The 27,708-nt window shown below is 38.3% G+C and overlaps 1 protein-coding gene across 1 annotated transcript; it reads right to left on the bottom strand.

Moving 5' to 3' along the window:
* Window positions 1–1,059: 1,059 nt before the first annotated feature.
* AFG3L2 (AFG3-like AAA ATPase 2) lies at window positions 1,060–27,211 on the bottom strand. The gene is made up of 17 exons (XM_014938448.1): window positions 27,191–27,211; window positions 23,661–23,760; window positions 23,105–23,173; window positions 20,966–21,081; window positions 19,983–20,135; window positions 17,711–17,785; window positions 15,836–15,960; window positions 13,046–13,319; window positions 12,345–12,482; window positions 8,919–9,072; window positions 8,229–8,336; window positions 7,954–8,079; window positions 6,841–6,951; window positions 6,134–6,249; window positions 4,971–5,171; window positions 3,196–3,390; window positions 1,060–2,061 (listed from the first exon to the last, which is right to left on the bottom strand). Exons 1-17 carry the CDS (start codon window positions 27,209–27,211, stop codon window positions 1,819–1,821), a joined length of 2,325 nt encoding a protein of 774 aa, XP_014793934.1. The 3' UTR covers window positions 1,060–1,818.
* Between the last annotated feature and the right edge of the window lie 497 nt (window positions 27,212–27,708).

Here is a 27,708-nt window from a genome sequence, read left to right as displayed (position 1 = left end):
AATTCTGACCTTTACAACAAGCACACGTAGTCCTCAGCACTGGCTACAAATTGCCTGTTCCAAGCAAGAAGCGTTCAGCTAAATGGGGAGGGGAAATAGAACAAACGAGGCATTAATACAGAACACACACAAGGTACAGCACTAGAGCTTATGCACAGAAATCAATCACCACTTTGTCGTGCGTACAAGATTCAAGTTTTATAAAACAAGCTTACTATTGCAATAAATCATTCCAAACTTCGACTCCAATAATACAGGAACTGAAGTTTAGTTTTATTCAGGATACTCTATTGTTTACCAATCATTCTACAACAATAGTGATACTCAGAAGTGTTGTTTAACAATTAAAAATGCCCAGTAAATATGCCCCCAATTGCTCTATTTGCTCTGTTTCCCCTGTTCCTCTTCACTGCAAAGCCAGGCAACATCAGATGGCAACAGCTTTATGAAGAAAAAAAAAAAATCCCAAAAGAATGATTTCCATAAACAATTTACTTCAAATAATTCAAGCAAAGAGCTTGTGTCTGACCTTTCAGAGACAACTTTTTCCTTTGTCGTCCTCCTTTCCAGTATGTTGCAACCTACAGATGGAATCAATCACCAGTTATTCGCTGAACCTGCCCTCTCAGTCATAAGCCTTAAAGGATTTGTTGTCCACCAGAGAAGCTTAGTTCATTCCTCTTTCCTATTTAACCACCACCCCACCATCCCCGCTTCCCTCCCTTCTTCTGGGACAGGGAAACCATCAGTTAATTCTTGAATAGCTGAATTCTCCAGCTGATAAATGCAGTAGACAACCAGAAGCAGAGGACTATACTAAGACAACTGTATTAAACTAAGCAGGGGAAAAAAATAAATAAAAATAAAGCTTTAAATTCAGCAAACCAATATGAAACTCTGACAGTATGATTTAGTACCTTTGGGTTTGGCTGCTGGTTTTGGCATTTATAAGCACAATCTTGCTACCCTACTTTAACAAAATCTTATGCTTAAGAGGAAGTTTTCTGTTGGTCTGAATTCTATACCAAGAAACCAGCAAAAAAAAAAAAAAAGACAAGCTTTGTTCAGAAAAGTACTGATTTTATTGACTCAAACTGTATTTACACAACACATTCATATGTTCAATATCTTACAGAACTCTGTAAAAAACTGACTAATAAAACTGCAGGAGCCAAACTGAGTTTCAGACTTGAAGACACTGAACCATGAGTATATTTTAAGATATTTAAGTGGGTGTCCAGTTTCACAGTCAACTTACATGGCAGTTGTCTGTAAACAATTTCTTTTTAAAATCAAAATGAAAGGTGGAGGGGGAAAGGGTCAGACAAAAGAGCTGATAGTTCTGCAAAGCCAGTACTTTGTAAGACCAGACTTTTGGCTAAGCATTCAACAATGCAACAATTCTTTTTTTGGAAACAGGTCACATACAGGTATATTTTAGATGAATAATCAAAAAACTTTAATTTACTTTAAGCTTACATACATTTTTAAAAAAAAGAGACCAGTGCCACAAAGTTTGTGCGTGAATCTGAACTGTTTCAAAGTTTGAGAGGCTCGGTTCTGGCATTCCACTGCAGCTCAAATCCAATGTGTGTTTCTTCAGTTGACAAATGAAAGATGATCATCTTTTACCAGCGAACTGATGATATCACATATGTAAATTGGGAGCAGAATATCCTTATCACAAGAGATCACTCTTCCACCCATCCCTAATACAGTTTGGTTGAATAAATATTTTTTTTGTTTGTTTTGAAGTACAAACTAGGCAAGTTTGTTTCTCTTCCAGAGTGCAAGTCAGCATCACCACACACTTTGCAGTTAAAAAGGCATCCCCCCTTTGATCTGCCTGGCAACCTCTTCAGCTGTTGTCTCCTCTTTCTCTTTTTCACGCTCTTTGTTCCAGTCTTTAAGGCCTTCTGGTAATGAAGTATCCTCATCCAAGCTTCCTGTACCTTCAACAAATTCTTCATAAGTAGACTTTTCAGCAAATGGTCTTGGGCCAAGCAAGTCTAGCATATCGCTTTTATCAAGTACTTCCTTCTCCAGTAGTCGCAGGGCAACCTGGAATAGCAATAAGTTATGTCACACAAAATACCCATTAGCTCTCTTCTTTGGAAGAGTTTGTCAAGGGAGTTTCAGACCAAACCCAGCACTCAATTTTGATATAAAAAAAAGGTTGCTCAGAGTTCACTTAATACATGATGTTTCTCCCTTGTATTTAGGTAGCAAATATACCATTTTTTTTAATCCTACTTTTAAGATTTGGCAGAATACCCTCCCTAAGGCTACTGCTGCTGTTCTTGTTGCTTCAGAACAGCACAGGCTTTCTCTGCTGCCAGAAGGTTCCTGATGCAAGACATTAAGCTATAGGTGAAAACAAGTGTTCCCTTCCTATCAAACCAGATGGTTCAATAGGGCTACCCTGTTACAAACTGAAGGGCACGAGGAAGCTACAATCTGTGCAACACCCTACCAGTGTAGTTTGTAACCTTGGGTCAGCCAGTGCATTGTCCAGCACAAACCATGCTCAGTGTCTTTCTGGGAATGGTGACTTAATACACCACCATTTACTGAATCCATACAAAGCTGTCTTCTTCTCAGGAAGCCTATCAGATGCCTACCCTGGAAAATTTTCCTTTTGCTGTATCAGGCTTTCTGGCCTGGAGGAAGAAAATATGCACAAGGGCACCCTCTGCTGCAGTGAGGCAGACCACAAGCAGCCAGGGGGCAGGGAAGGCAGATGGTAGGAAGATTCTTTTCATTTTACATTCAAAAAGGAATTCAGAGAAAGGAAGTTATATGGACTTCCCTTCTTACGGAGCTTCTTTTAGCCTAATGAATTGGAATGCTAGTATTTAATGTTTGGGTTTTGGGTTTCCCTTTCATACTTTTCTAGTCCGTCTATTAAGCCTGTGGACAGACTCTTCTCTCCAACTTTCCAAATGAATATTGACTTTATAAGGGAGGGGGGATGTGAAATCAAGTTAATGAGAACCTCAGAGGTGTTGCAACACAAAAGGAGACTTCTATTTACTTATTTGAAGTCTTGTGACACACTCGAAACTACATTGAATAGTTTTTTAGCAAACTTTCTCATATACTTTATATATAATCACTACTTTTAATCTATTTAGTTCAATCCAGATTCCAGCTTACCGGCTGGCATTTGGCAGCTAAAAATATTGTAATGCTCACCTTCTCCACTTCTGCTTTCTTCTCAGTCAGAAGACTTACTGTCCTGTCATAGGCAATGTTAATAAGCGACCGCACTTCTTCATCTATCAATCTGGCAGTTGCTTCACTGTAAGGTTTCTCTAATACCATGTCTCCTTGCCGAGGGAGGTCAAAGGAAATCTGCCCTACTTTTTCATTCATACCAAACTGAACAATCTGAAGGAAAAAAAAAAAAAAGAAAAAAAAGAAGAAAAATTAAAGGAAAAAAAAAATCAAAGAAATGAGAGTAAGATTTTAGGCTATGTTGACGTAAAATCTGGTAAACAAAACAGAGGGGAGGAAGTCACATTGCTATGACGCAATCTTTTCCTCTAAAACCAAATCCTCCCCTGAAAACTGAAGTCTACCTAAGCTAAACTACCATAGTCAACTTTCACTTGCTCCTTTTTAATGATTAAATTGAAACACCCAAATGCCACCATAGAAAGGTGGTCACTCATTATGTACATAAGGCTTTGTTGTTTAAGTACTAAGGTATTACAGAAGAAAAACACTTTAGCCTTCATTAAGCAGTAAAACTTTACCAGAAATATAAGCATTTTCCAATTCAAAATGCTTCTAAAGCATAACACATTCCATTCACCCATACAGATAAGTTAACTTAAGGATTAGAGAGTCTTGAAGATTTTGTCCTATCATATGTAAAAATCATACGCTATACTTCATCCCAAGACACCCCCCTACAAAGGTGAAAGTGATTCTTATCTTGCTTGACTCATTACTGAGTATTGACTCCTCTGGTTGCCAAATCTGCATGTTTTAAGTTGCATTTTAGTTCAGCAGAAGCAGAAATAAGTTCAAATTGCTATTTATATTTGCATTCCATGGTCACTCTCAATTTGACAGTTAAAGCAGCACCTTCTCTGCTTGGCCTTGCAAGTTGAATATAGGTATGACAAAGAATATTCTGGTTCACATGAACCGAAGTATTTATTAAAACATTCTTTAATTTAGAATTGAACGAGAGTCACTGAAGGTCCCATAAAACTAACATTAATAGGATTTAATTACACATTTACTTCCAGAACTGGGGTAACAAGCAGCACATCAGAGACCAGCAAGTGAGTGTGTTTTTTGGGGTGGGGGGCAAGTGCTGTGCAGGGGAAGAGCCGTGCACCCTGAAATGTCCCTCTTGCTCACCGTTGGGCATCTTACAAAATGACAGCTCATGTGTTGATGCAGGAAATGGAATAAAGCACCAGAGTGTAGCACACAGCCACATTTAGGTGAGTCATTACATTGATAAGGTTTCCAATTAGTCATCTACACTAGTTAATATGGTACAAACAAACAAATTAATTTCAGTAGTCTTAACTGACAGCAAATACTACTTAAATACAAGGTTTTCTGGATTTAGTTACACATGTGAATCCAAATCTTCAAACTGGACAATTGTAGAAATAGGATCAAATGATCAAATCTGAACATGAAATTCCATTTTATAAGTATACAATTTCCACATGTATTCGAACCAAACTGTGGCATTTATGCTCCTGTGAGCAAATACAGGATAGTAACCAAAGCCTGGACTCCTGTTGTAAGACTATAATAAAATATTTTAATCATCAACATCTCTATACAACAACAGCATAATGTGTAGTCATATAATAGTTTCTGAAACTAGGCTTTTGAGGGACATACCTGATCAAATTGCATCCTTTCAAAGTATTACTGTTAGGTAATAGATAAGGAAAACTCTAAGAATAAGCACCCACACCCCACAACTCCGTGCGTACCTGAGCATATGCGCTCTGGGTCACCTTCTTCAAGTCATCCTGGGCACCGGTTGTAATTCTTCCGAAGAAGATTTGCTCAGACACACGTCCTCCCAGAGTCATGCACATTCTGTCAAGTAGTTGCTCTTTGGTATAAAGATACTGTTCTTTGGGTAAGTACTGAGCATAACCCAGTCCTTTACCACGTGGGATAATAGATACCTACAATCAAAATGAAGAGAATGCTAGAAATAAATAGTGTTAAAAACATAAAACATTCTTTGGTTTGACTTAATTTTTAATACCACAACCTATACCATACTCACCCTTGAAGTTTAATTGAGACATTATTTCCATTTACAGTTTTGCCCTCATTGTGATTTATCCTTAAAAGCCCTGGCTAGTTCTAAACCAGGATAACAACTACTAGAATATCTGGAAAAGAAAGGTAAGACCACTGTCATACCTTTTCCAAAGATTGTATAGTATTTATTTTAAAAATCTTTTAATGAAAATCCACAATTCTTTTAGTTATGTATTGGCCTTTAAGTATTCTGCAAAAGATATAGCATTTCTGCATCTTTAGTATTCTGAATAGTTGGATGAGTTTCTATGTTTATTAATGTCCTTCCTTCCAGCAGTAGATGGTACAAGATGAATTTTAAGCTTGAAAGCCAGACGAGGTTAAGAACACAGCCAAGCAAAACTATGAATGTTAAAGCAAGTTTGGGAGATATAGGTGCTTTCTCCTTTATCTTCAACTTGTCAAGCTGTGCATGCAAGAAGCAAATTAAAACTAAGATCAATCTCTAGACTATTTTTATAGTTATATTCCTGAAGAGGCATCTACCTGCATAATCTGGTAAGAGTAACTAAACCATTGATATGTACTAAAAGCCTCAGAGAAAAAGCAGCTATCAAGGCAGGCAGATTCATGGGAAGACCAAGCCCCTTTCACACTTTCTAAGGACATTTATGCTACAAACCCTGTAACAGCTTAGTCAGAAACAGTTAAGAAAGCTACAAAAAGTGAATCAAAAGAAGTACTCTAAAATTTACACACACTATCTTTTGCAAGATTACGTATTTTAATACTCTCTCAACACTGTGGGGAGTGGGAAGAGAAGGAAGAGAAGCTGTTCATGCTACTATTAAGTTACCAGTTCAAATTAAGTTTCCTTTACCTTTAAGAGTGGGTCAGCATGTTCCAAAAACCATCCTGCAACTGCATGCCCTGCCTCATGATATGCTACTGTCTTTTTCTCCTCTGGTTGCAGTACTTGAGTTTTCTTTTCCAAACCTTTACAAAATAAATTTGATTAATAGTTTCAGACATACCTTTCTCCTCTGAAATCCTTCATCTTATTTAGAAAGACAATAAGTAATACTTAGATGCCATATATGCGATCTACAGAAAAAGTTTTAAAAAAGCAAAACAAAACCAAAACTTGCAAGTTTTAGAAATTTCTATCTTCCAGGTTTTACTGTAACCTTGTCCTTGATCAGATTTTCTTATTTCAAAGTATAAGTTCTTACGAATATTCGAAGATTTAAATAAAACATTTGCACTTTAAAACAGTTTTCTAGACTATTCCAGGCTCACAGCTGTAAAAAGCATTGCCAAATCCAAACAGCTATTCCTCTTGCTATTTTGAAGAAATCAGAAAAATGTCCTGATGAAGTTTCGCCCTAATCCTTTCTCCATTACATAAGTCAGTAACACAGACAGGATACTTCTTTCCTAGATCTCAAGTATGTTTAGGAGAAAAAAAAAATACAACCTTGAAGAACAGGAGAAAGATACAGAAAGCCATGCTTTCAATAGACATAAAAAAAGGAAGTCACCTGTTATATTACAAATTTTGAGAAATGACTGATGTGATTCACCTACCTCCAATAACTCTTTCAATTGCTTGCTCAAAATGCTTTTGGTTTATAGCATCTGAGAGATGCCTTGCAGCAATTAAAGCAGCTTCATTACAAACATTAGCAATATCAGCACCTAAAAGCAGAAAGCATGAATTACTGATCATTTTCAACAACTTTTTCTCAGTCTAGCATAAAGAAAGTTTTATATAGAAGTAGATTTCTAGAGATTCTCATAGAAAATTAAAGTAATCCTCTCTGAAACAGTTCATTACACATAGGTGAATTCTTTAAGAGATACTTAAATACATGTACTATGGCTATAGGCTTCAGTTAAGTACTTGTTTGATATATCCTACCTTCTGTAAGTTTTCTGTCAGCAACAGACTACACTTAGAGTTGTATATACTTAGAATAAATTTCCTACATATGGATCCAGTAATAGCTCAGACCTTGATGTATCTCTAGAGGATATCCTTCCACATTACTGGCTTCAAGCCATCCATGTCTTGTTAACATTATTTGCAGTATTGCTATTGAGATAACTTAGTTTAAACATCATCATTGCAATTGCCAGAGTTTTGACAATCAGACCTCAGAAACCGGTTTTATACAGATCACAAAAATAGTGGAGATTTCAACTACTGGTCAACACATTTTACGTGGATTGAACTACAAGCCAGTAATGAAAATCCTCCCATCCATTCCTAGTTCAACACAAGGTTAAAGTACATTTTCCAGGGAGAAGTTTTTATATCCAGAAATAGAAATCCATCTACAGAATGTGCACACGAACACCACAAACCCCAGGTCTTCCCTAGTAGTGGTCAAAGAATCCAACAAATGTACTAAAAGGAAGAATACACACACAGGTGATAGCAATGAGAAATCTCTGGATTGCTTTCACTGAAGACAAAGGAAACTGCCATTTGGTGTGTCCCCCTGATCGAGGCAGATGAAACTTAAAACCCTCAGAAATTCCTGCTTACTCAAACAGGCAAAGAGAATTTCATGCTGTAACAGTAAATAAAGAGTCCCATTCAGAAGACCAAGTGCAAGAAAACCAGAAGTAGTAGGGAAATAAAATATCTACAGCTTATACAGAAAATGCAGAATATTGGCATTAGGAGTCACTTACCAGAAAAACCAGGTGTTAATGATGCTAATTTTCTTGCTAGGTTATCTTTATTTAAGACAGTGTCTAATTTCAGAGGTCTAAGATGAACTTTGAAAATAGATGCTCTTCCTTTTATATCTGGGGGTCCTTTAAGATTAAAAAAAGAGTATGCTTTTACTTTCCACATATATATATTCTAATTGAACGTGTGCAAGAAGTTACATATGTAAATATTTGCAGTGATTTCAGTGCTGTTCTACAAATGCAGAAGTACAGCAATGCAGATAAAAACTTACCAATGTAAATCTGCCTGTCAAAGCGTCCTGGTCTCATTAGAGCAGGGTCTAAAATATCCGGCCTGTTAGTACCTGCCAAAATTACTACATTTGTGGTTGTATTAAATCCTGTGAAGAAATGTAATGAAGAGAAAGTCGACGTAAATATAATTTCCAAGCAAGAAATAAAACAGAAATAAAAAGACTGTTTGCTTTACAGGGCCACATAAGAACTGACAGCTTAAACAAATGATCTTAAAGCTGAAAATACTTCAATTTATTACACCATTGTTCAGTTTTTCATGACAAGCAAAAAAACAGCCTTGGGCTCTGCTTTGTGAAGTACTGTATCAAGTCCTGCTTTATCTTCAAAATGCAATAATAGATTAACTGCTCAGGAAATTGCAGAACCAGCACTGATGACTATTTTTATTTTTTTTTAATTACAGACTGGTCTCATGCAAAGAATTCTTTTGGGCCTATTCAACTGTGACAAAGAGTTATCAAATACAGAACGATGATTCTTTTTTCTGAACGAATTTTAGCAAAACATCAGCCTGTGGCAAAATGAGTCACCATCCTTCATTTAGTCACCATCCTTTTCATATTTAAGCTAGAACCCAGATCTTGGTTAACAGGTCTGAACAAGCGTATTAGTTCTTTCCCTTATCCTTGTTATTAGAATGTCATATTGGACATAAAAATACTTACCATCCATTTCTACTAGAAGCTGATTGAGCGTGTTCTCTTGTTCACTTTGTCCTCCAAAGTTGCCCCTTCCTCTCTTCCTTCCTACTGCATCTATTTCATCAATGAAGAGAATGCACGGGGCATTTTTCCGAGCAAGAGCAAATAAGTCTCTAACCTTAATAGGAGAACAGAATATACATCAGCCTGGTTTGTAATTGTTCAGAGTTTGGGGGGTGGGGAAGAGGTACATCAGTAACAGTATCACTATGATTGAGGATGGTTGTTAGTAAGTACTCCAAAGCCTCCAGCCAGCTCTCAAGGCAGTGATAAGTTACACTGCGGCTGCCGCTCGGCCACAATCCCTAACGCGGAGGCGCATTGGTTGACAAATCCTTCCTCAATCCATAAATTATCAAACAACTTAAAGTCTTAAGTAGCCACTTTTTCTGAATAGCTAAAACATATTTTCAACTTCAGCTCTAAAAGCTTCCAAACTTCAGAAACTTAAAGCAAGATTTCTCTTTTAAGCTCTTCTTTGATGTACAGCGTTAGAAGCATAACTGGAATGTAAGCAGGCGTGCTACCACACAGTAGTTTCCTATACCAGGGAAATAAAAGATTTTAAGTTTTTCTGCAGTTAGAACAGGGTGATGTAGCTCCTACAGCAAACTAAAGGCTTACAAACACTTACCATTGTACTCTAAGAATATGCTGTTATAAATATTGACTCTTAGCCATACTGTGTCCCAATTGCATGGGCTAAAAAAACTGAATTCACCTCCAAATATTTATTTAGAAGCCAAATTAACTTCTAGAAGTCTGGAAGCTAAGATCTAAGGCTAAGACCTAAGTAAACAGCAGAACATTTTTTTTGGACTTTCAGATAAGTAAAGATATTGCCTATCAAATTCCACTGTAGCAGTTACACCACAATGTGAATGGCTTTAAGATGCAACATGATGATATTATTTGGCTTCCAAATATATCTAAAGGACCTCATTAAAACCAGTTCAGCGAGTTAACAGATCTACAACTGAGGAATTGAACTGGTGCAAACAGGAAATGAAAAATTATGGAAATATTTTGACCTGAGTGGGAATTACATGCAGCTCAGAGCTTTACTACTGTGGACGTTAGAGATGCAAATAGAGAAGGCTTCTCTGGTGACAATGTACTGCAGATGTGAAGAGATATGAACTTTGGACAGCACACTCTACTACAGAAAGTCACTGATTTGTAAACAGATTTTTAAAAATTTCAATGAATAAAGCATGAAGGAACGTGATAAATGGGGGAAAAGTATCAGATGCTCAAAGCAAACTATTTTTTGGTTGGAAAGAGATAGAGATCCAGAAATATACCACTATTTTTCAGAAGGAACAGAACCAAAAATTACCATAATGCATATACACTAAAAAAAGAATTTTAATTCTATCATATCCAAATTCGCAAATAATCAATTTAGCATCATTAACAACTGTGTTATTTACTAAATTCATAGGAAATGAAACTAAAACACACTCTCATTTTGTTTTCTACAGGCAGCAGAAATTATCAACTGTGTTGAAACCTTGATTCATAGCCAAAGCAGCAACTGTTATGTCAACAGATTTCACTCTGTACTGAAAGCTGATAGTCATCTGCACAGACCAGCAGGGAAAGGTTAAGTCACTTTGCTTTGGGGCTTTTCAGGTATATTGACAGCTAACGACAAGGTACCTTCAGAGTACCATTATTGTTTCAGGATAGCTAATACTTTCCCAGAGGACATGGATCAGTTTCTTTACTTATGGTTTCTTGGTAAAGTCCCTTCTACACTGCATCCTCCGTTTTTTACGGCCCGCTCATCTTCCATACATGATCACTATCTCCATACTCTCTGGTGTTCAGTCACTTTTTTCAGTTACCATCCATGTTTTTTACCCTGTTGCCCAGTTCTGCATCTATTTCCCCCAGTGCTAATTTCCTTACACATTTCCCGTCACTCTCTGCACACTCACTGAAGCCTCCACTCCCAACTACCATCTGCATTTAACTTTCTGAGCAGCTCCTGCTATTCTCAGTGCGAAGCTCTGTGCCTACCTGCATGTGTCCCCCACTCCCCTTCCCTCTTCTCTTTTCAGAAGACCCAAAATTACCTAGTTTCACTTATCTTTTCCCACTTGTATTACTGGAAGAAGTCCAGCAAAAGACCGTTGAAACAGACCTAGGCTTGCAAGTGGCATGTGACAAACTAAGGACCAAATCTTGGCAAGTTTATCTGCTGACCTCTAACACATCTGGTCGTATGAACATTGCACTTTTTCAGGGCTTCACAGAACTGAGTCAAAATGAATTTTCCTGTGAGTTTTCACAGGACATAAAAAAAATCTGGTAAGAGCCCTTCCCTGTCAAATTTCAAATTCAAATCAAGACCCTAAAGCACTTCAATTTTATGCCAGCAGAATTAGTAAACATAAGTAAAAAAATTAAACTTAATAAAAATCATGGTACGCTTTCTTAAGTCTGTGTGCAGAATCTGCAGCAAGCAAACCTTAGTTTTCCAAAAGTGTCACATTGCAATATACTTTTTAAGGCTTAAGACAAGATGGTTGGAGTTTGATGAAGGTATGAGCTGTTGGAAATAAAATATAAATTTTGGACATAAGGAACCTTATTTTTTTGTGTTGCCCACCTCATTTGTAAAATATTATCAGTAACCTCTTTATAGAATACTTTTCAGTAGATATAAGTGTCCTTCCTTCCTTCCTACACAGAAGAAGATAGATTTAAAACTGAATGCTTGAAATATAGTTGTAATTAAAAAAAAGCTAGAGAAAAATGGATGTACTGGAACAGAGCTAACTCACTTCAATTAATATGTTTTTAATGAGCTATTTTGAGAGCTAAGGCAAAAGAGCACCAAAAAAGGTCAGGCAGGTGTATTTGCTTATTTGAATCACCTGATCTCTAGAAATCAATCAATAGTTTCATGACCCTTGGACTCCTATTTCCACCAGAAGCTCATTTGTGTGTCTCAGACAACTATTTATATCTAAGTGTTTGACACCACAAAGAGAATGAAGTTCTTCAAAGAAACAGGAACAATTTAGAGCAGGAGGAGACATTCCCATAGCAGCAGTCACATGAGCTACGTATTTCTGACCCAGCTAGTAAATTTCCTTTAGAGCGGAGCTTGGAGAGTTCTGTGTTTTACTTTCTTAAGTTCCTGCAAAGAGGAAAACTCTCAAGGTCCCGATGGGCTGCAACCAGATATTGAACTGCATTAGTTCTTTTTCTGAAAGGTACATCTATGATTTGTGTGGTTAGACAGGCATCTGGCATCACTTGTAAGTAATTTGCATGGATGAAAGAACTTCAGCTATAATCAAACTGTTTGCTTCCCAAACGTGACAATATTCTTTCAACAACCAATAGTGAAATAAAAGAGCAAGGCCAAAGACTTACTCGAGCTGGACCCACACCAACAAACATCTCTAAGAACTCTGAGCCGTTGACTGTGATAAATGGCACATTAGCTTCTCCAGCTGTAGCTTTAGCTAGAAGTGTTTTCCCAGTACCTGGAGGACCTGTCAGAATTGCCCCCTGCAAGAGAAACAGGTATATTTTCCTCATAAGAAAACGTAATACAAGCCTACAAAATATCTTACTTAAAAGATCTACATGTTATGATGTTGAGTCCACTGGGTCTCCTTCCACCACAGTCAGAATTGTGCAAGCAAACAAACTAAGATTCATCTCTCATTTAAATCAACAAAAAGAAAAAATCAGCTACAAGATTGCAATGCTGTCTTAGATTTACAGGAACAGCATTTTCTTTTACATTAAAAAAACCAAAATATCAAAAAAATGTATGTCATCTGATGGGCTCCAACAACACCACAGCTAAATGATAATTCTGTAACGGTTATATACAAGAATGACAGTACACATGCATGCCATGTATCGTTTTTGAGCCTTGGGAACAGACAAAGTATTCCACAAGGTATATCTTCTGGCAACACTTATACTGTTGGCACTTAATGCCTATTTATTATTATTATTAGAAGAAAGGTCGAAAGCATTCCTAGTCCAATTTATCCAATTTAGCTTTTTTTTTTTTTTAGTCATCAGTAAAGTCTTTATCTGCTAAGTCATGATTTCCTCACCTTTGGAATCTTGGCTCCCAGATCCTCATATTGTTTGGGATTTTTCAGAAAGTTAACAAACTCCATTATCTCCAATTTGGCCTCTTCACAGCCAGCTACATCTTTAAATTTAACATCTATTTCATCCTTAAGGACTTTGGCTGTGGTTTCACCCACACTGAAGAGTCCACCCATTCCACGCCCTGCTCGACCTAAGCCCGCAGGACCTCTTCTTAATGTGTACAGTAAGGAACCAATAATCAGGATTGTAGGCAGCAAACTCAGGAGAAATGATCTGTGGAGAAACACCAAACAAAGCAGAAAGCCATGTGTGTTACAAAAATCCATTACTACATATAACATGTACAAAATCATAACATACTACATATAACATGTACCATCATAAGCAACCCTGAACATGTTCAGGACAAATACTCTATCAACTTGTAATATTCACATTTTTTGCAAGTTGTTCAGATTGGGAAATAACCAAAATAAATTTGAGGAAAAAAGAAAATAAAGATTCTGAATTACAGAAGTCAAACAGGCCAACAAGCCTCTTATAACTATAATTAAAGGAAGATTTGGAAATAATTTTTCATTGCCCATTCTCCTTTCCTCACAACCCTGGGAAAACGTAATTTAATAATCTTAGAGGATAACACATTTCTAAACTTAATGTGTAGAACTAACTCGCTAACAAGTGACAGTTTTGGGGTTTTCTTTTTGTTACTTTTTATTTGGTTTAAACGAAACACACCATCAACTGACACTGATGAGTCACATCACGTGACGTACGTAATACACAGAAGTAGCTCATTTTCTGTGCTCTTCAAAGGTAAATTCACAGGACTAGTTTATGGAAATGGTTACATTGTCAAAATAAGTTGTATTAGGTAGCACATAATCAGTGTATGCTACAACTTCAGGCAGAAGTTTCTCTCCAAAATATAATCTTGCCCTTATTCCCTTAGGTCTTCCTCTATTTTCTTCTTCTTTCAATGTGCCTAATTCCCTTCCCAATGACTACAGGTTTTTGGCTTGTTGGGGGTTTGGGTGGTTTTTGGGATTACTTATTGCCCATTATTCTTCACTGTCTGTCCTCCAGTTTTCTACCATAGCTCTATACAGGCTCAAAATCCTACTACTAACACAGTATTCACTATCACATCATCTGAGCACTGCACAGATTTTTCTGTGGCAAGACCTACAAGGAAGAGCTCACGAGAGGTTCTGTCAACACTCAGCAACACACTGCTGAAAGGAAGCACTAGCATATGTGAGCACAGGATTTCCAGGCTTTACTGATATCCCATGTTTCTGGGATGAAGAAGAAAAGGATTGTCCCTATCCTGTGGTATTCAGCAGATTCTGACATGGCAGGCAACAGCAGTACTCTGATCATATAGTTGCCGCTGTCTCCTGTTTCCTGTGGCATTTCTGGGACAGAGCAAGAAGTTACAGGCAGTGTATTCTAGGAGAACAGACACTGAGGAGGAACGAGTCAAAAAGAGAGGTTCAGCAAGTACTAAGATTTGTGCCCGGTTGAAAAACACACAGGATCTGACATACTTCTCCTAGTCTGTTGTGGAAGCCTCAGGCTGACCCGCAGCCTCTTCGCACAGGCACCACATTGCCCTGTCCTGTTCATTTTTTTTTTCCAGATTTGTTCAAATAAGTGCTGAACGGGTTTATGGACCATCCTTAAGAGCATGCCTCATTAGACAGAAACAGAGAAATGAGGCAGAGACTGTTTGTAGAAGAACAGGAACAGAAAACCTGTATGTGAAGTTGCAGGATGGTCCAGAGTTACAGCTACCATTTTTCCTGTTGCCACCAAGACAAACAGGCTGCAGCAGCTTGGTAAACACATTGCAGAAATAAATCAAACTTTCCCCTCAATCCCTGAAAACTGAAACACACTCCACATTATCAAGAAAGAAAACCCATGAGAGGCAGCAAAGGAGCCTTTTTCATGAGTAATAGAAAGCTACTAGACCCGAAGTTGAATTTCCTGGTGGTACAAAACCTATTTCACAGATACCAGCAGGAGTCAAACTGTTGACTTGGATCAGAATCAGTTCTTGGGATAAAAGATTACATCTGTCTCCTAAGCCATTCAGAAAAACACATGAAGTCTCTTCTAAAGCCCAAGTCAATAAAACACAGCTACATAAGACCAATACAAAGAATACAAAAAAAGTGTTGGAGCCATTATTCCCTACTGGGGAAGCAACAATGCTGCAAATCCAATGTCAGTACTATTTTTCTTAAACAATTTAGAGACTAAAAGCATGATGTATCTTCCACCTCCTGTTAACAGGCAGGACAGTGATTTACTTAATCACCAACTTCTTTCCTTTTTGCAAGGCCACAAAATTTGACTTCTGCTGAATTTACATGCAGAAATCGGTGCCTGTTATAGCTCAGTCAATACTCTGTAATTCTATACCATATTTTGTCTGCCCAAAAATCTGCATGAGTGCCATCTCTGGAGCTTCACAGCTGTGCCTGGCTGACTCCCGCTCTAGTCCAAGTCACTTGGAGGAAGAGCTTAAATAAAGGACTAATTGTAAACAGAAACATTTATGTAATAAGAAGCTACATTTATAGTAAGAAGATATGGATTTCTAAATAGACAAAGTACTGAACAGCTCCTCTAAAGAGTTAACATCCAAAAATAAACCAAGATAATTGTTATTCTGATAATACTGCCACCTAGTGAAGCATAAGGGGCATATCTTACAACTCTACTTTTCTACTGTAAATACAACCATTATTATCCAGACTTTTTTAAAAGCAACTTCTTACCCATCACTCTCTGTTGAGTAGACTACAGGCAATCTGTTCTCCACTTCTATTCCAAGATCTTGCTGCACAGTTTCAAGATTCCGTTCAAAAGTGTCCACACTACCAATATTAAACCAGACGTACTGCTATAAAAAAAAGCAGAGATCACCACAAAGTGCCCTATCTTCTTTCAGCTTCATTACAAGCCAACTTCTAACACATACAAAGCAATTCTCAGAACAGATTAAGATCAAAAGAGATGTTTTAAGTTTCCTCATAAAGTGTGCAACTGATGTAAGGCGTACCTAATAAATCTAAGGCCTGCCAACCTGATTATACTGTATCAGTCATTGCTTCTACCGAAATCATACACCCAACAGTCTTGGGGCACTTTAAATAGACTGAAATCCTGTCATTTTCTCCAGGAAAAAAAAATATGGAAGGAGAGCAGGTAAACAGATCTTTAGGAGGGAGCTATGCAGTCAGAATAATACAGAGCACTGAACTGGCAAACACAGCAGCCATATAACTTAACTGTTTCACCTGAAGGTCTCAGCCGTTCTGATTAAAAAAGGCAATTCTCTACTTTTGGAGTCCATATTAGGTTTAAAGCTGCTGTTTTCACAAAAGACAGCATGAGCTTATGTCAGACACCAGAAAAAAGCCCCAGACGTTACTGTCAAACAGTACTGAAATTTGGGTTTTCAAGAAAATCTCCCCTTTTACACCATGAACTGCCTGACTTGCCCCTACTTCCCCTGATATTGAAAAAAAAAAAAAAAAAAAAGTATGGCAAACACAGCAGCCATATAACTTAACTGTTTCACCTGAAGGTCTCAGCCGTTCTGATTAAAAAAGGCAATTCTCTACTTTTGGAATCCATATTAGGTTTAAAGCTGCTGTTTTCACAAAAGACAGCATGAGCTTATGTCAGACACCAGAAAAAAGCCCCAGACGTTACTGTCAAACAGTACTGAAATTTGGGTTTTCAAGAAAATCTCCCCTTTTACACCATGAACTGCCTGACTTGCCCCTACTTCCCCTGAAATTGAAAAAAAAAAAAAAAAAAGAGTAGTCCTAAGTATTAACTGATTGAGAAACTAAGGCAACTGGTGGTATGTGGGCTAAAGAGTAGGTGTATAAATAATTCACCCTGAAACCCACTGATGAAGTAATTACTGCAGATTTCACTTTACCCCAGAGGGACTTGCAGACCTTGTTTCATAAAAACTCCACCACCTCAGAAGAGGTAACCTGAAAAAGCTTCTCTGATGCTTCTTCTAAATTTTCCAAATTGTGTATGAGATTTTTTTTTTTTGTTTAATTTTTAAATAGGTCCCTGCCATATCACTCTTTGGAGAACTTTTGCCTGTATCACTGTTCCTTGCTGTGCTACTCAAAAAGTAACTCCTTGAAATAAGGACTTTTCTCAAGAATAGAGAGCTCTCAGCTTAGTTTTAAAGACTGTAGTATCAAATACACACAAAGTTAAACATATCTCTTTGTTTTTTCAAATAACTGGCTAAAATCAGTCTGGAACAGAAAAGATGCAGAAGTATAAACAGTTAAGTCTGGGATTTTCTTGAGCAGATGAAAAACAGCAGTTAGAACTTTCAGCAATTTATCACTCTTCCTGTTTGTGTATTTGCATTAAGAGCACGGTGCTAGAAAGGAACTATTTGCCATAGTTTCAAGATATCTGTGGCAAAACAATCAGTCCAGTAAAGTGAAAAACACACCATGTAGGATAATGTAACAGTAAGGAAGAAAGCATACTTTAGATTAAAAAATTATTAATTCTCCAGACCAAGTTTTCTGCATCAAATTTTATCTAAAAAGATTGTTTTGCTGTTTCTAATGTCACATATATCACTTATATGTACTCAAAGTGTTTACCCATTCATGAGGAGACTTTCCTGAAACAAAGATCACTCTAACAAAGCGCTTGTTCACCACTTCAAGTCTGTCCACCTGTAAGAGGAAAAAACAAAACTTATGATGTGTTAAGAGTGTACAGTCACTGCACTTCCATCACAGCTAACAGTGACATATAACAAATATGAACCTGTTCTGTTTCCCAGTAAGGAGAATAAAATTCATGTTGTAGATCAGGATGGTTCCCCAATCCACAGTTTGCCATTAGGAATGGCATGAGGAATCATGTATGTAATCAGTAAGCAAGCAATATTGGTATATTAGAATTTAGATTGAAACGATGACCTCATACCCTTTTTCCAGGAAAAAACCCAATGCACACCTCAACTCAAATTACAGGTACAGTGAAACAGTTAAACAATACTTAACTACTTCAGTGGTCAAACACCAAAAGCAATAGACCCCACAACTCCAAACTCTTGTAGCAGCTTCCGAAATAAAACAAGCCAAACTGAACAGAGTGAGGGAAAACTTAACTTTGCTCTTACAATTGTTTTCCTTAATATCAAAAGCTTCCTGTGCTACCATACTGTGTTACCACAGTAACATCAGTTAGATAAAGAAGAATTTAGTTGAGATAACATATACCATACCAATGAAAATCAAGAATTGAGCTGCAGGTTCGCAGATATATACTATTAGGCATTTTATTTTTGCTAGAATAATTCTCAAATTGTTAGTTTCTTGAATTTGACAGGGTTTCCTTTTTTTCTTCTTCTTTCCATACAAATCTGGTTTCAGCATCCTAAAAGAATTTTAAACTAGCAATGGTTCCACAAGTTGGGCCTGAACTGTACAGAGACTAGTAAGGTTTCCCTGGATTCACTACATGTGGCCATTTCTGGCAGAATTGAAGCAAAACACGAGCTGAGAAGCCACTCTAGATCTAGCCTGACTTCATACAAAACCACCTGAACACCTTTGTTTTGAAAAGCATACAACCCCAGTAGTGCTGAAGTCTTCTCCCCATTAACTGGCTACCACTACAGCATTTGATAGCTATATATTTAGCTTATCTGAATATCCAGACTACATCTCACAAAGGCCCAAGAGACCTGGTTTTATGCAACAACTGACTTTCATAATGCTTTTCTGCAACAAGGGTTCAGGCTGCGTTCACTATAACAGCTAAATTAATCTTTTTTGCTGAGCTAGCCTCTTACTGCTTCACACAAATATATCAGTGAGGTTGGCTGGTTGTCATCCCACCCCCTCTCCCCCAAACATATGCATAATTGTTAATTAAAAACAGGACTGTAAGACACAGCCTAGGCAGAAGGAGAAAAGCATACAGAACAGCTCTGCATAGATCAATATGACGAAGGTAGAAAACAACCTGTTTAGCAGTTTACCAAACTAATGGAGGAGCAGGAAGCATGCTGTTAACACAAATTCCCAGGTCTGAAACCTAAAGGAGGAAGCAAACTGATGGTTTCTTAATCTGCAGGTGAAGCTACAAACAGGAAGGTAACACAGCCAAAAACTAGTGGCTTCTGAAGTGGAAAAGGCCTGTGTGAGACACTCTCCTGAACTTCAGGACCTCACCAACCTATTACTAAGTGCAGAAAGCTGCCAAGTTCTACAGAGAAATAGGACACCAATGATAAAACCGACTGCTCCAGTAGTGGCTGCAGATAAGAGAGAAAGAAGAAATGAGAAAACACACGTAGGAGGCTGTTTTACAACACAGTTATATCAATTTACTGTCCTTGGAAGGGATTCTTTGATTCCCCACCCTGGCCTTTCTGTTTGCACTGCTGCTCCTCAGACTGCCTGAGGAACTGATTTAAGGCATGAAACAAGCAGGACACTTTTATTCAGAGGGGTGGGCTTGTGGAAGTGTCTAAGGTTAGGAGTAAGTTTCTTCTGAGAGCAGGCTGCATGCCTGTGTAAACCATTAGGTCAGCTTACCTGTACTATAAGACCATATCCTGAGAGCCTGTGGTTACCCTGCCTCTTCAAACTAGCATCAACACAAGCTTTCCATCAAAGAATTTCTGTCCCAACCTGCTCATTCCCTCGTATCTCTCAAACAGACACAAATTTTCATGCAGCCACCCAAAACATCAGATCAAGAAACTGATTAACATGAAAGCTAATCCCCTTCTCGCTCAAAACTTAGTCTTGAACCAGTTCTCACTCCACAGACATATCAATACAAGCATAAGCAGGGACGCAGAAATAAGCATCTTCAGCACACTAATTTTCCATTTTGATTCCCTTCACTACTCACCACTCCTTTAGAAAGATAGTTATTGACAAAGTCTTTCCAGGTGATTTCTCTCCCAGGGACCCTGAAGAAAAAGTAATACACAACCATCGTCCAGAAAAAAGAACTTCCCACTACATACATCCGGAACTCCCTGACATCCCATGGAATGTCACCCTAGGAGATGGAGAAAAAAATAAATAGTTTTAGTCTGTAATACAGTAAGAACACAACAAGCAGGTTCTAGTATCCATTTCTAGCTCCTATTCCCTTCCCTCAAGGTTACCACAGAGAATATCATACAAAGCTATATTTTGTTCTATGAACACACTTCAGTAACTTCAGATACAACTGAGGAATTACAACACTAGTAGAAAATCTTAAGTGTTTTACAAGTAGTAACTGATCTATGTTTTGGTCTATGAACTACTTTTATTAAAAAAAGAAGTTTAAAAAACTAACAGGAAAAACCCAGGAACGAGGAAAAAAATTATACCCAAGTAAAATTGAAAAATTCTTTATATTTTTGTACTGCCAAATGTTATCATCTTTGTGCTACAGCTAATGACAATAAATATACATTTTGAAACGAAACTTACATATATATTCTATTAAGGTCAGAACAGCTAACAGTAAACTATGTTTAACTAGCATTGTGTGGTCAGCAAGTTTTACAAATTGACATTCTGAAACAAAATACAAAGCCTTTAAAGTCCTGAGGCTCCACTGTAAGAATTCTGACTACTAGCAACCATAGTCATATAGTTTAAAACTCAATTAATATTCCTGAATCCAGAGTTAGATGCCTCTGAAGGCACAGCTGTTATTTAGGAAAGGCAATGAGTGGGGAGCCACCTAGAGCCAGTTACTATGAAATACCAGGCAAAGGAGGCTTAAGGAGGATTTAAGCAGTCAGAACATGGCCTTAAAAAGCAAAAAACACACAAGGTTATTTCATGGGGACAAGACAGTTAGTGCCATAAAGAAAGATATTTTAAAGTCAACACCTTCTGTAATCTGGTCCACCAGTTAGTTTCTTCTTTCTTGCCACCTTTTTTACCACCACTGCCACCTCCTCCACTACTAGGCCCGCTAGGCTGGCGGGCACTAGCTTGCTTTGCTTCTGAAAAAATAAAGCACAAAGCAAAAAATAAAAGAAAGACATCTTTACATCTTAAACCAAACTCACACTAGTTTTTATTAGTTTTAAAATTAAAAAGTTGTTCTGAAAAATGAACTAGTTTGCAATGCTACAATAACCTCAAAAATGCTACAAAAATGAACTAGTTTGCAATGCTACAATAATTAGAAGATGTGAGAAACCTCACCTTCCACACAGAACCAGGTATATAGTCCATTAACTAGCAGAGAGAGGTGTATCTCAGATAGTTACAATCAGAAGAGAGGTCTGTTAATTGTATAACTGATGATACTTGTGCATCAAGAACTGAGAAGTGTCCAAATGTTAAAAAAGAAGGCTGTTGTGGTGACTGCATGAAACTTATTTCTACTGCACTAATCCAAGACACATGCAAGACTATGCTACGTGTTTTGTTGGGTATTGGTGAGGTTTTTCATTGGTCTCGGAGGTGGTGGTAGTGTATGTGCAGGTGTGTTGGTGTTATTTGGTTGTTTGAAGGGGGGGTGGTATGTTTTTTTTAAAAAAAAACCCAAACAAAAAACCCCCACAAGCTCTACATAACATCTCCTTCTGCTACGATTCACCCCACCATCATACTGTGGGCTCCTCACTACAAGAAGGACGTTGAAGTGCTGGAGCATGTCCAGAGGAGGGCTACCAAGCTGGTGAGGGGCCTAGAGAACAAGGAAAAGCTGAGGGAACTGGGCATGTTTAGTTTGGAGGAGACTGAGGGGAGACCTCGTTGCCCTCTACAACTACCTGAAAGGAGGTTGTGGAGAGGCAGGTATTGGCCTCTTCTCCCAAGTGAATAATGACAGGACCAGAGGAAATGGTCTGAAGTTGCGGCAGGTGAGTTTTAGATTGGATATCAGGAAGAATTACTCTACTAAAAGAGTGGTCAGGCACTGGAACAGCCTGCCCAGGGAGGTGGTTGAGTCACCATCCCCAAGAGTCTTTAAGAAACATGTAGATGTGGCACTGCTCTAGTGGCCGAGATTGTAGGGGTTTCTTTGTGTGTGTATGGTTGGAATTGGTGACCTCAGAGGTCCTTTCCAACCATGATGATTCTGTGATTCTATAGTCTATATTCTTAAAGCTCCAAGTTTATCGGTATCACAGGCTTGCATCATTTTTAATATTCTAGAGACAAACACAGCAAACTAACAGCCAACTGCAGCCAAGTAGTTCATCTTAATCATTCTTCTACTCATCCAACTCCCGAGATGCCTGCATGGCACAGCGCAGTGTAGTATCATATGTCAACATACTCAAGAGGGCGAGACGGAGCACAACACCAACACATGCTCCTTCCAACCCCAGCTCTTTCAACAGCTTGGTAGTTTGGGGATTTAGGCATGACACTAGATTTTACCATTCAAGGCCCAGCGGAAGGGAAACTGCTGTTCCTATTACTGCTCTCCTAAGAGACTCACAGAGTTGCTGCCTCTCCTCCTTGGAAGATACATTTTATAGATTTCTGATAAAACAGAGTGGTTGTTATTCCTAGTAATTTCCAGATTCACCCCCCTTCTTGTACAGGTAGGGCTCCTTCTAGCACTGCCACCAGTAACTCCTCTTTCAAACAGCAGGCTGCGTGGTTGGTCCTGGCTAAAGAGCTGGTTCTGGATCTTCACCCAGAATGACAATTTTGGTTATTACATACAACAAAATGGATATTTTAGCTTACTCTAAAAGCTGAGAATTATACACATAGAGACTCTCTGAATGCATGACTATGTCAACTAACAGGAACCAGTAAAACAAGAATTTAAGGACAGCATTTCAAAAGAAGCATAAGGGAAAATAAATGTTATTCCAGAAGATATATATGATATGAAAGCAAAGTAACATTTAACAAAAATATACCAATTTTCACTCTTAAACTAATTGGGTACAAAAACATCTTCCTGAAAAATAAACAAAAGCCTCAAAGCCACAATGTTATGCTAAAATCTAATGAATACACATTCCACAAAAAGAATCAAAATCAACCAAATTTTTGTACCTTTGGCTTCTCCAGATGTACCTTTAGTTCCATTAGCTTTCTTCCCATTGGGAAAATATTTTTCAAATCCTATTAAGAAAGAATTAAAAAGTTCATAATTGCTTTTTAGTTCACAATTCTGTCATTACACTTCAGTAGTCACAAGCTGAATGTACAAAACAGCAAAGCAGCAACATGTAGACTGCAAAAAGGGTTTTGTTCTTGTCTTTTGGTTGAAGAGTTCTAGCGGGTTCCCATAAATCCATCTACTAGTGTTGACAAGAAAACATCAAATGTATTTAATGAGTAATGAAGTAAAGCTACCCTTTAAACTAGATATAGGGAAGCTCAGTTCTACAGAAGACTGCATTGCATAGTGTGAAGTTGAGCAAACCGCATTTGCGGAGTCATTTTTTGATAGCTCCTAAAAACCCTAGAAATCAATGTTCCATCTCAAGATTACTGGCTGGTTAGTACAAGAACTTACTTCCCCACAGACAATAAACCTAAATGGCACACAAATGCAGTCCTCAGCAAGGAATGAGGTCTGCTTCACTTCACTTAAAGTTATAATCACCTTTGGGAGGTTGAGAGAAAAGCCTTCTGCAAGCAGCAATTACACTTGCCAAGACAGTACTTCTGTCGGTAGTAACTCCAGTGGTAACTTTTTCACGGAGCTGAAAGATGAAAAACAAATATAAAGCAACAAGAAGGTGCCACAAAAAATCTTCAAGCTCTCTAGTAGTCCTAAACCGCAACAAGTCAGATATTACTTTATAATAGACTTCATAATAACTGCTGTGGACCACAGCGTAAGACAACAATGGAAAAGGAAAAGTCAATTGAATGGGTAATTTTTATTTTTATTGTATTTGTTAAGAGCAGAGTTCATCTTACACACAAATATAACATTCTTTATTAAGAGAGAAAAATCAAGCAGGAAACACTACAAGCTATGAACGTTAAACAGCAACACACTGATCCTATGGGAAATATAACACCAGCTGAATGACACTTATGAGCAACACTAACTGTGGCTGTACAAGCATGATCCACACAGTACTGCACTATGTTTTGTTAAAGAACTGCAACTTTTTCCAAGCAGTTAGGAACCTGTAACTTCTGAATATGAAAGATCTGTTTGAATCCAAAAGAAAGCGATATGGCAGACAATGCTTATGTCCAGCTAAGGAATCAATGCAGAGGAGGAGTACCAGTTCAAAAGGCAGATCTAAACTCTTATGTAGGTAAAGAGCTAGTTATAAAAACACAACAAACCCAAGTCTATCACACCTTGATCTAAAACTAATTGTTTACTGTTATATTCACCATTTAAGTGCAATGAAGGAAATAAAATATTTTTAATTACTACTTCTTAACTGAATACTTAAAAACAGAGTAAACTGCTGCTTTATTACAGAGAAATCACCCCTTTCTTCAAGAAGGGCTTACTTTAGATAAAATCCCAACTCACCCCTTCCTAAGCTTTTCCAGTACTTCTAAGAAAAAAAATAATTCCTATAAAATTTCACTCTCTGCCCTACAGAAGTGCTTGGTCTCCTTCTGTTCATTTTTAATAGAACCTATTTACCTTAAAAGCCAGAGAAATAGTAAAAAAAAAAATACAACCACAACCAAAAACCAGAAAACAACATGTCCTGGAAACATGACTCCAAGTACCCATGCAAGACAGCAAACATCCACTCTACACTATGTCTGCAAAGGAAAGCCCCAACGTTAGCATCTCCATAGCAATTTTGTTATAGTCAAGTTATAATGGTACAATATTTTTGCATATTAAACAAACTTGTAGGATACTACATGCTAAGACTACACTAGGAATGCTGACATTAATTGAATTCTAACTCTCCTGAAGCCTTCTGAGAGCTTCTCCTTCCACTCCTTATCAAATGATGAAATGCATTAGACTTATTTCAAGCAGCCATCTGGTTCCACCTGCTGGAACCAAGAGGAATACCAAAACATCTTTGTTGCTTGCTTTTGCTATAGACCAAGCTAAAAATTCTTACACTGTTTGATCCAGCCAGTATTTCATGCCACTCTCTGTCTTTATTGAATAAAGTCTGATACTGAAAATCCAAGAGGACATTTCACTGATCATGAAAAGCATGTGCAATGCAGGCAGTCTGGAGAGCAGCTAACCTAGGGAATAGCTACTTGGTCCAATACACTATGACCTCCAACATGAGCAAACGCATCTATGCTCCTAGAAAAAGCTTTAGGACAAGTGGGAGGCACCTGTGTGGGCAATAAAAAAAACAGGAATATTCAGAAGCCTTTACTCCAACTAAAGCAACTCCTCAAGTTTAAAAGAAAAATTTGATTAAGCCAAACCCAACTGCCTGGCTCAGCTAGACCAGTGTGGGTTTATTACAGAATTAAGTTATAGTTTAATTGGGTGGCGGGGAAGAAAGAGAGCAAAGGAGAGAGACGGGTAATCAGATAGAGCTTTGAGGCAGACCTGAATAATGGAACTGGTTTGCTGCTGGATTGTCTTTACAGATCCTAAATTCTATGAATAAATGCACAGTCACCTGTCAAGTTAATATGCAGAGAGCCAAGTGTTTTAATGCTGTTTTCCGAGAAAAGGGAACAACTAACTTCATGGCAAGTTCATAAATGGAGTCTGGGAGGAATGCTTTTATGCTACCGACAAATCTAAGTGAATCTACTGAAACATGCAGTTTCCGTTCACCATAACATTCCACAAATGCAAAAGTTGTTAGAAACATGCTGCACTAGTAACAACTGCTTGGGTTTGGGCATTTTGGTTGCATTTTTTCAACTCTGTAAATCATCAGCACGGGAACTGATCATACTGATCCTGACACAGGACCTGTCCCTGGGTTGGCTGGCAAAGAGAATGCCACAGCAAGCTCAGCTGATATGAGCATACCCACTGCCTAAGCAGAGGGAAAGCAAACAAAGCATATTTTAACTGGATGCTGGTTTGGGCTATCTACCAGGAAACTCTGCCCAGGTTCTCCCAGTCAGAGATGAAAGAACTGTCACAACATAGAAGACAAATAAAACCCCTATGTAATATTTTTCTCAAGCAAACCTTGTGACACTTTCCTAAAAGTCAAGACTTTTTTTAAATAGAAGTTCAAGATAAGTACACAAAGGTCAGTTTTACAGTTAAAATAACCCAGAAAATGTTACTACTCCAGAGAATAACATAAACCCAAGTGCCTTCTTCACATTTCCAATATTAAATAAAATAGGTAACTTTAAATAAGCAGAACTATTGACTTTACAAAAACTTTCTAATTGTAATCCAGTTTTAAAAGCCTGAGGCTACACAAAGCAAGAACTGAAAATCCACTTGTTTACCTATATAAGCAAAACTCCAAGAATCCATTACGTCCAGAAAGTTACAAGTTCACAGCTACATCCATAAACAAGTTCCAAGTAAAACAAAATGAAGACAAAAGTCTTAATTATCTAACACTCATCGACATGTTACATAAAAGCATAATGAGGGGGGTGGGGACAGAAAGCTGGTAATGCAACTTAATATAAGTTAGTCCCATTTTTTTATTTTTAACTGAATGATAAAATAAAAAAGTAAGGGCTTTTATGAAAACAAAGTTCCTTGTTCCACCATCTATACACACACCCAGATGCCAGGATGAACACAATGTTCCCTTCATAGTTCCTATGTTCCATTCCAAACAAGAACTCATTAAATTTTGACAGAAATGAGAATTAGCTTCCTGACAGATTAGCAGTACTGCTGACAGTGCTTTATTTACTGCTGTAACCATGTTCAGCTCTGACTAAACAAAAATACAAATTCAACACTAAAAACAAAACATATATTTACACTTAGGACTAAGCTACTAACGTGCTTAAGTGCATTCATCTCACAATTATCACTGTTCTAGTGATAACCTTCATGCCTACAAAGGCGCAATTGTTCTCCACTACACACTACAGCAAGATGAAGCAACCTGCCCAAGATGTCAAGATGAAGGAATTAAGCATCTCCCTTTTGCCAAGCAGTAGCATAAGCCTGTCAATCCTCCTGTACATTAGGGCTGACAACAAACACCTTATAAAAGCTGACAGTCTAAATCGTTTTACTAAGAACGAACACCCAGCCATCACGATTTCATGGCAGGTTCAAACCCCGCACCGCTCCTGCCCCGTGCGATCCCAGAATGCAAACAACCGGACACTCGCCTTCTCCTTCCCAGCTCCTCACCGTTACTCCCACTGACCACCCCCCCCGGGTGGCTCAGCCCGCAGCACAGACGCCATGTGCGGGCAGCCACAAACCCACCCACCGCGAATCACCACCCCGAAACGCAACGGAGCCACTTTTGAGTGGGGCGGAACGCGGCAGTTCAGAACCTGCTGGGAAACCGGCAGCGGCAGCTCTCGAGTACCGCCTCATCATCATCATCATCCTCGGCCTCCAAGAACGGCTCTCCTTCGGCCGCCCCGGCAGCCCAAGCGGCCGCAGCACCAGCGGGTGCTCTCGCCCGGAGCCCCGCTGCCGCTACCGGCCCAGGAGGCGCCGCACTCCCACCTCCCCCCCGGCCCTCGCTCCCCGCCGCCCGGAAGGGCAGGTACCGACCGGCCGGCGGCCGCCCCGCCCG

The sequence above is a fragment of the Calidris pugnax genome, unplaced genomic scaffold, assembly GCF_001431845.1.
Source record: "Calidris pugnax isolate Ruff unplaced genomic scaffold, ASM143184v1 scaffold13, whole genome shotgun sequence".
In the NCBI taxonomy this organism is placed as follows: domain Eukaryota; kingdom Metazoa; phylum Chordata; class Aves; order Charadriiformes; family Scolopacidae; genus Calidris; species Calidris pugnax.
The sequence above is the reverse complement of the archived record's forward strand: the minus strand, read 5'-3'. Positions and strand labels throughout refer to the sequence as shown.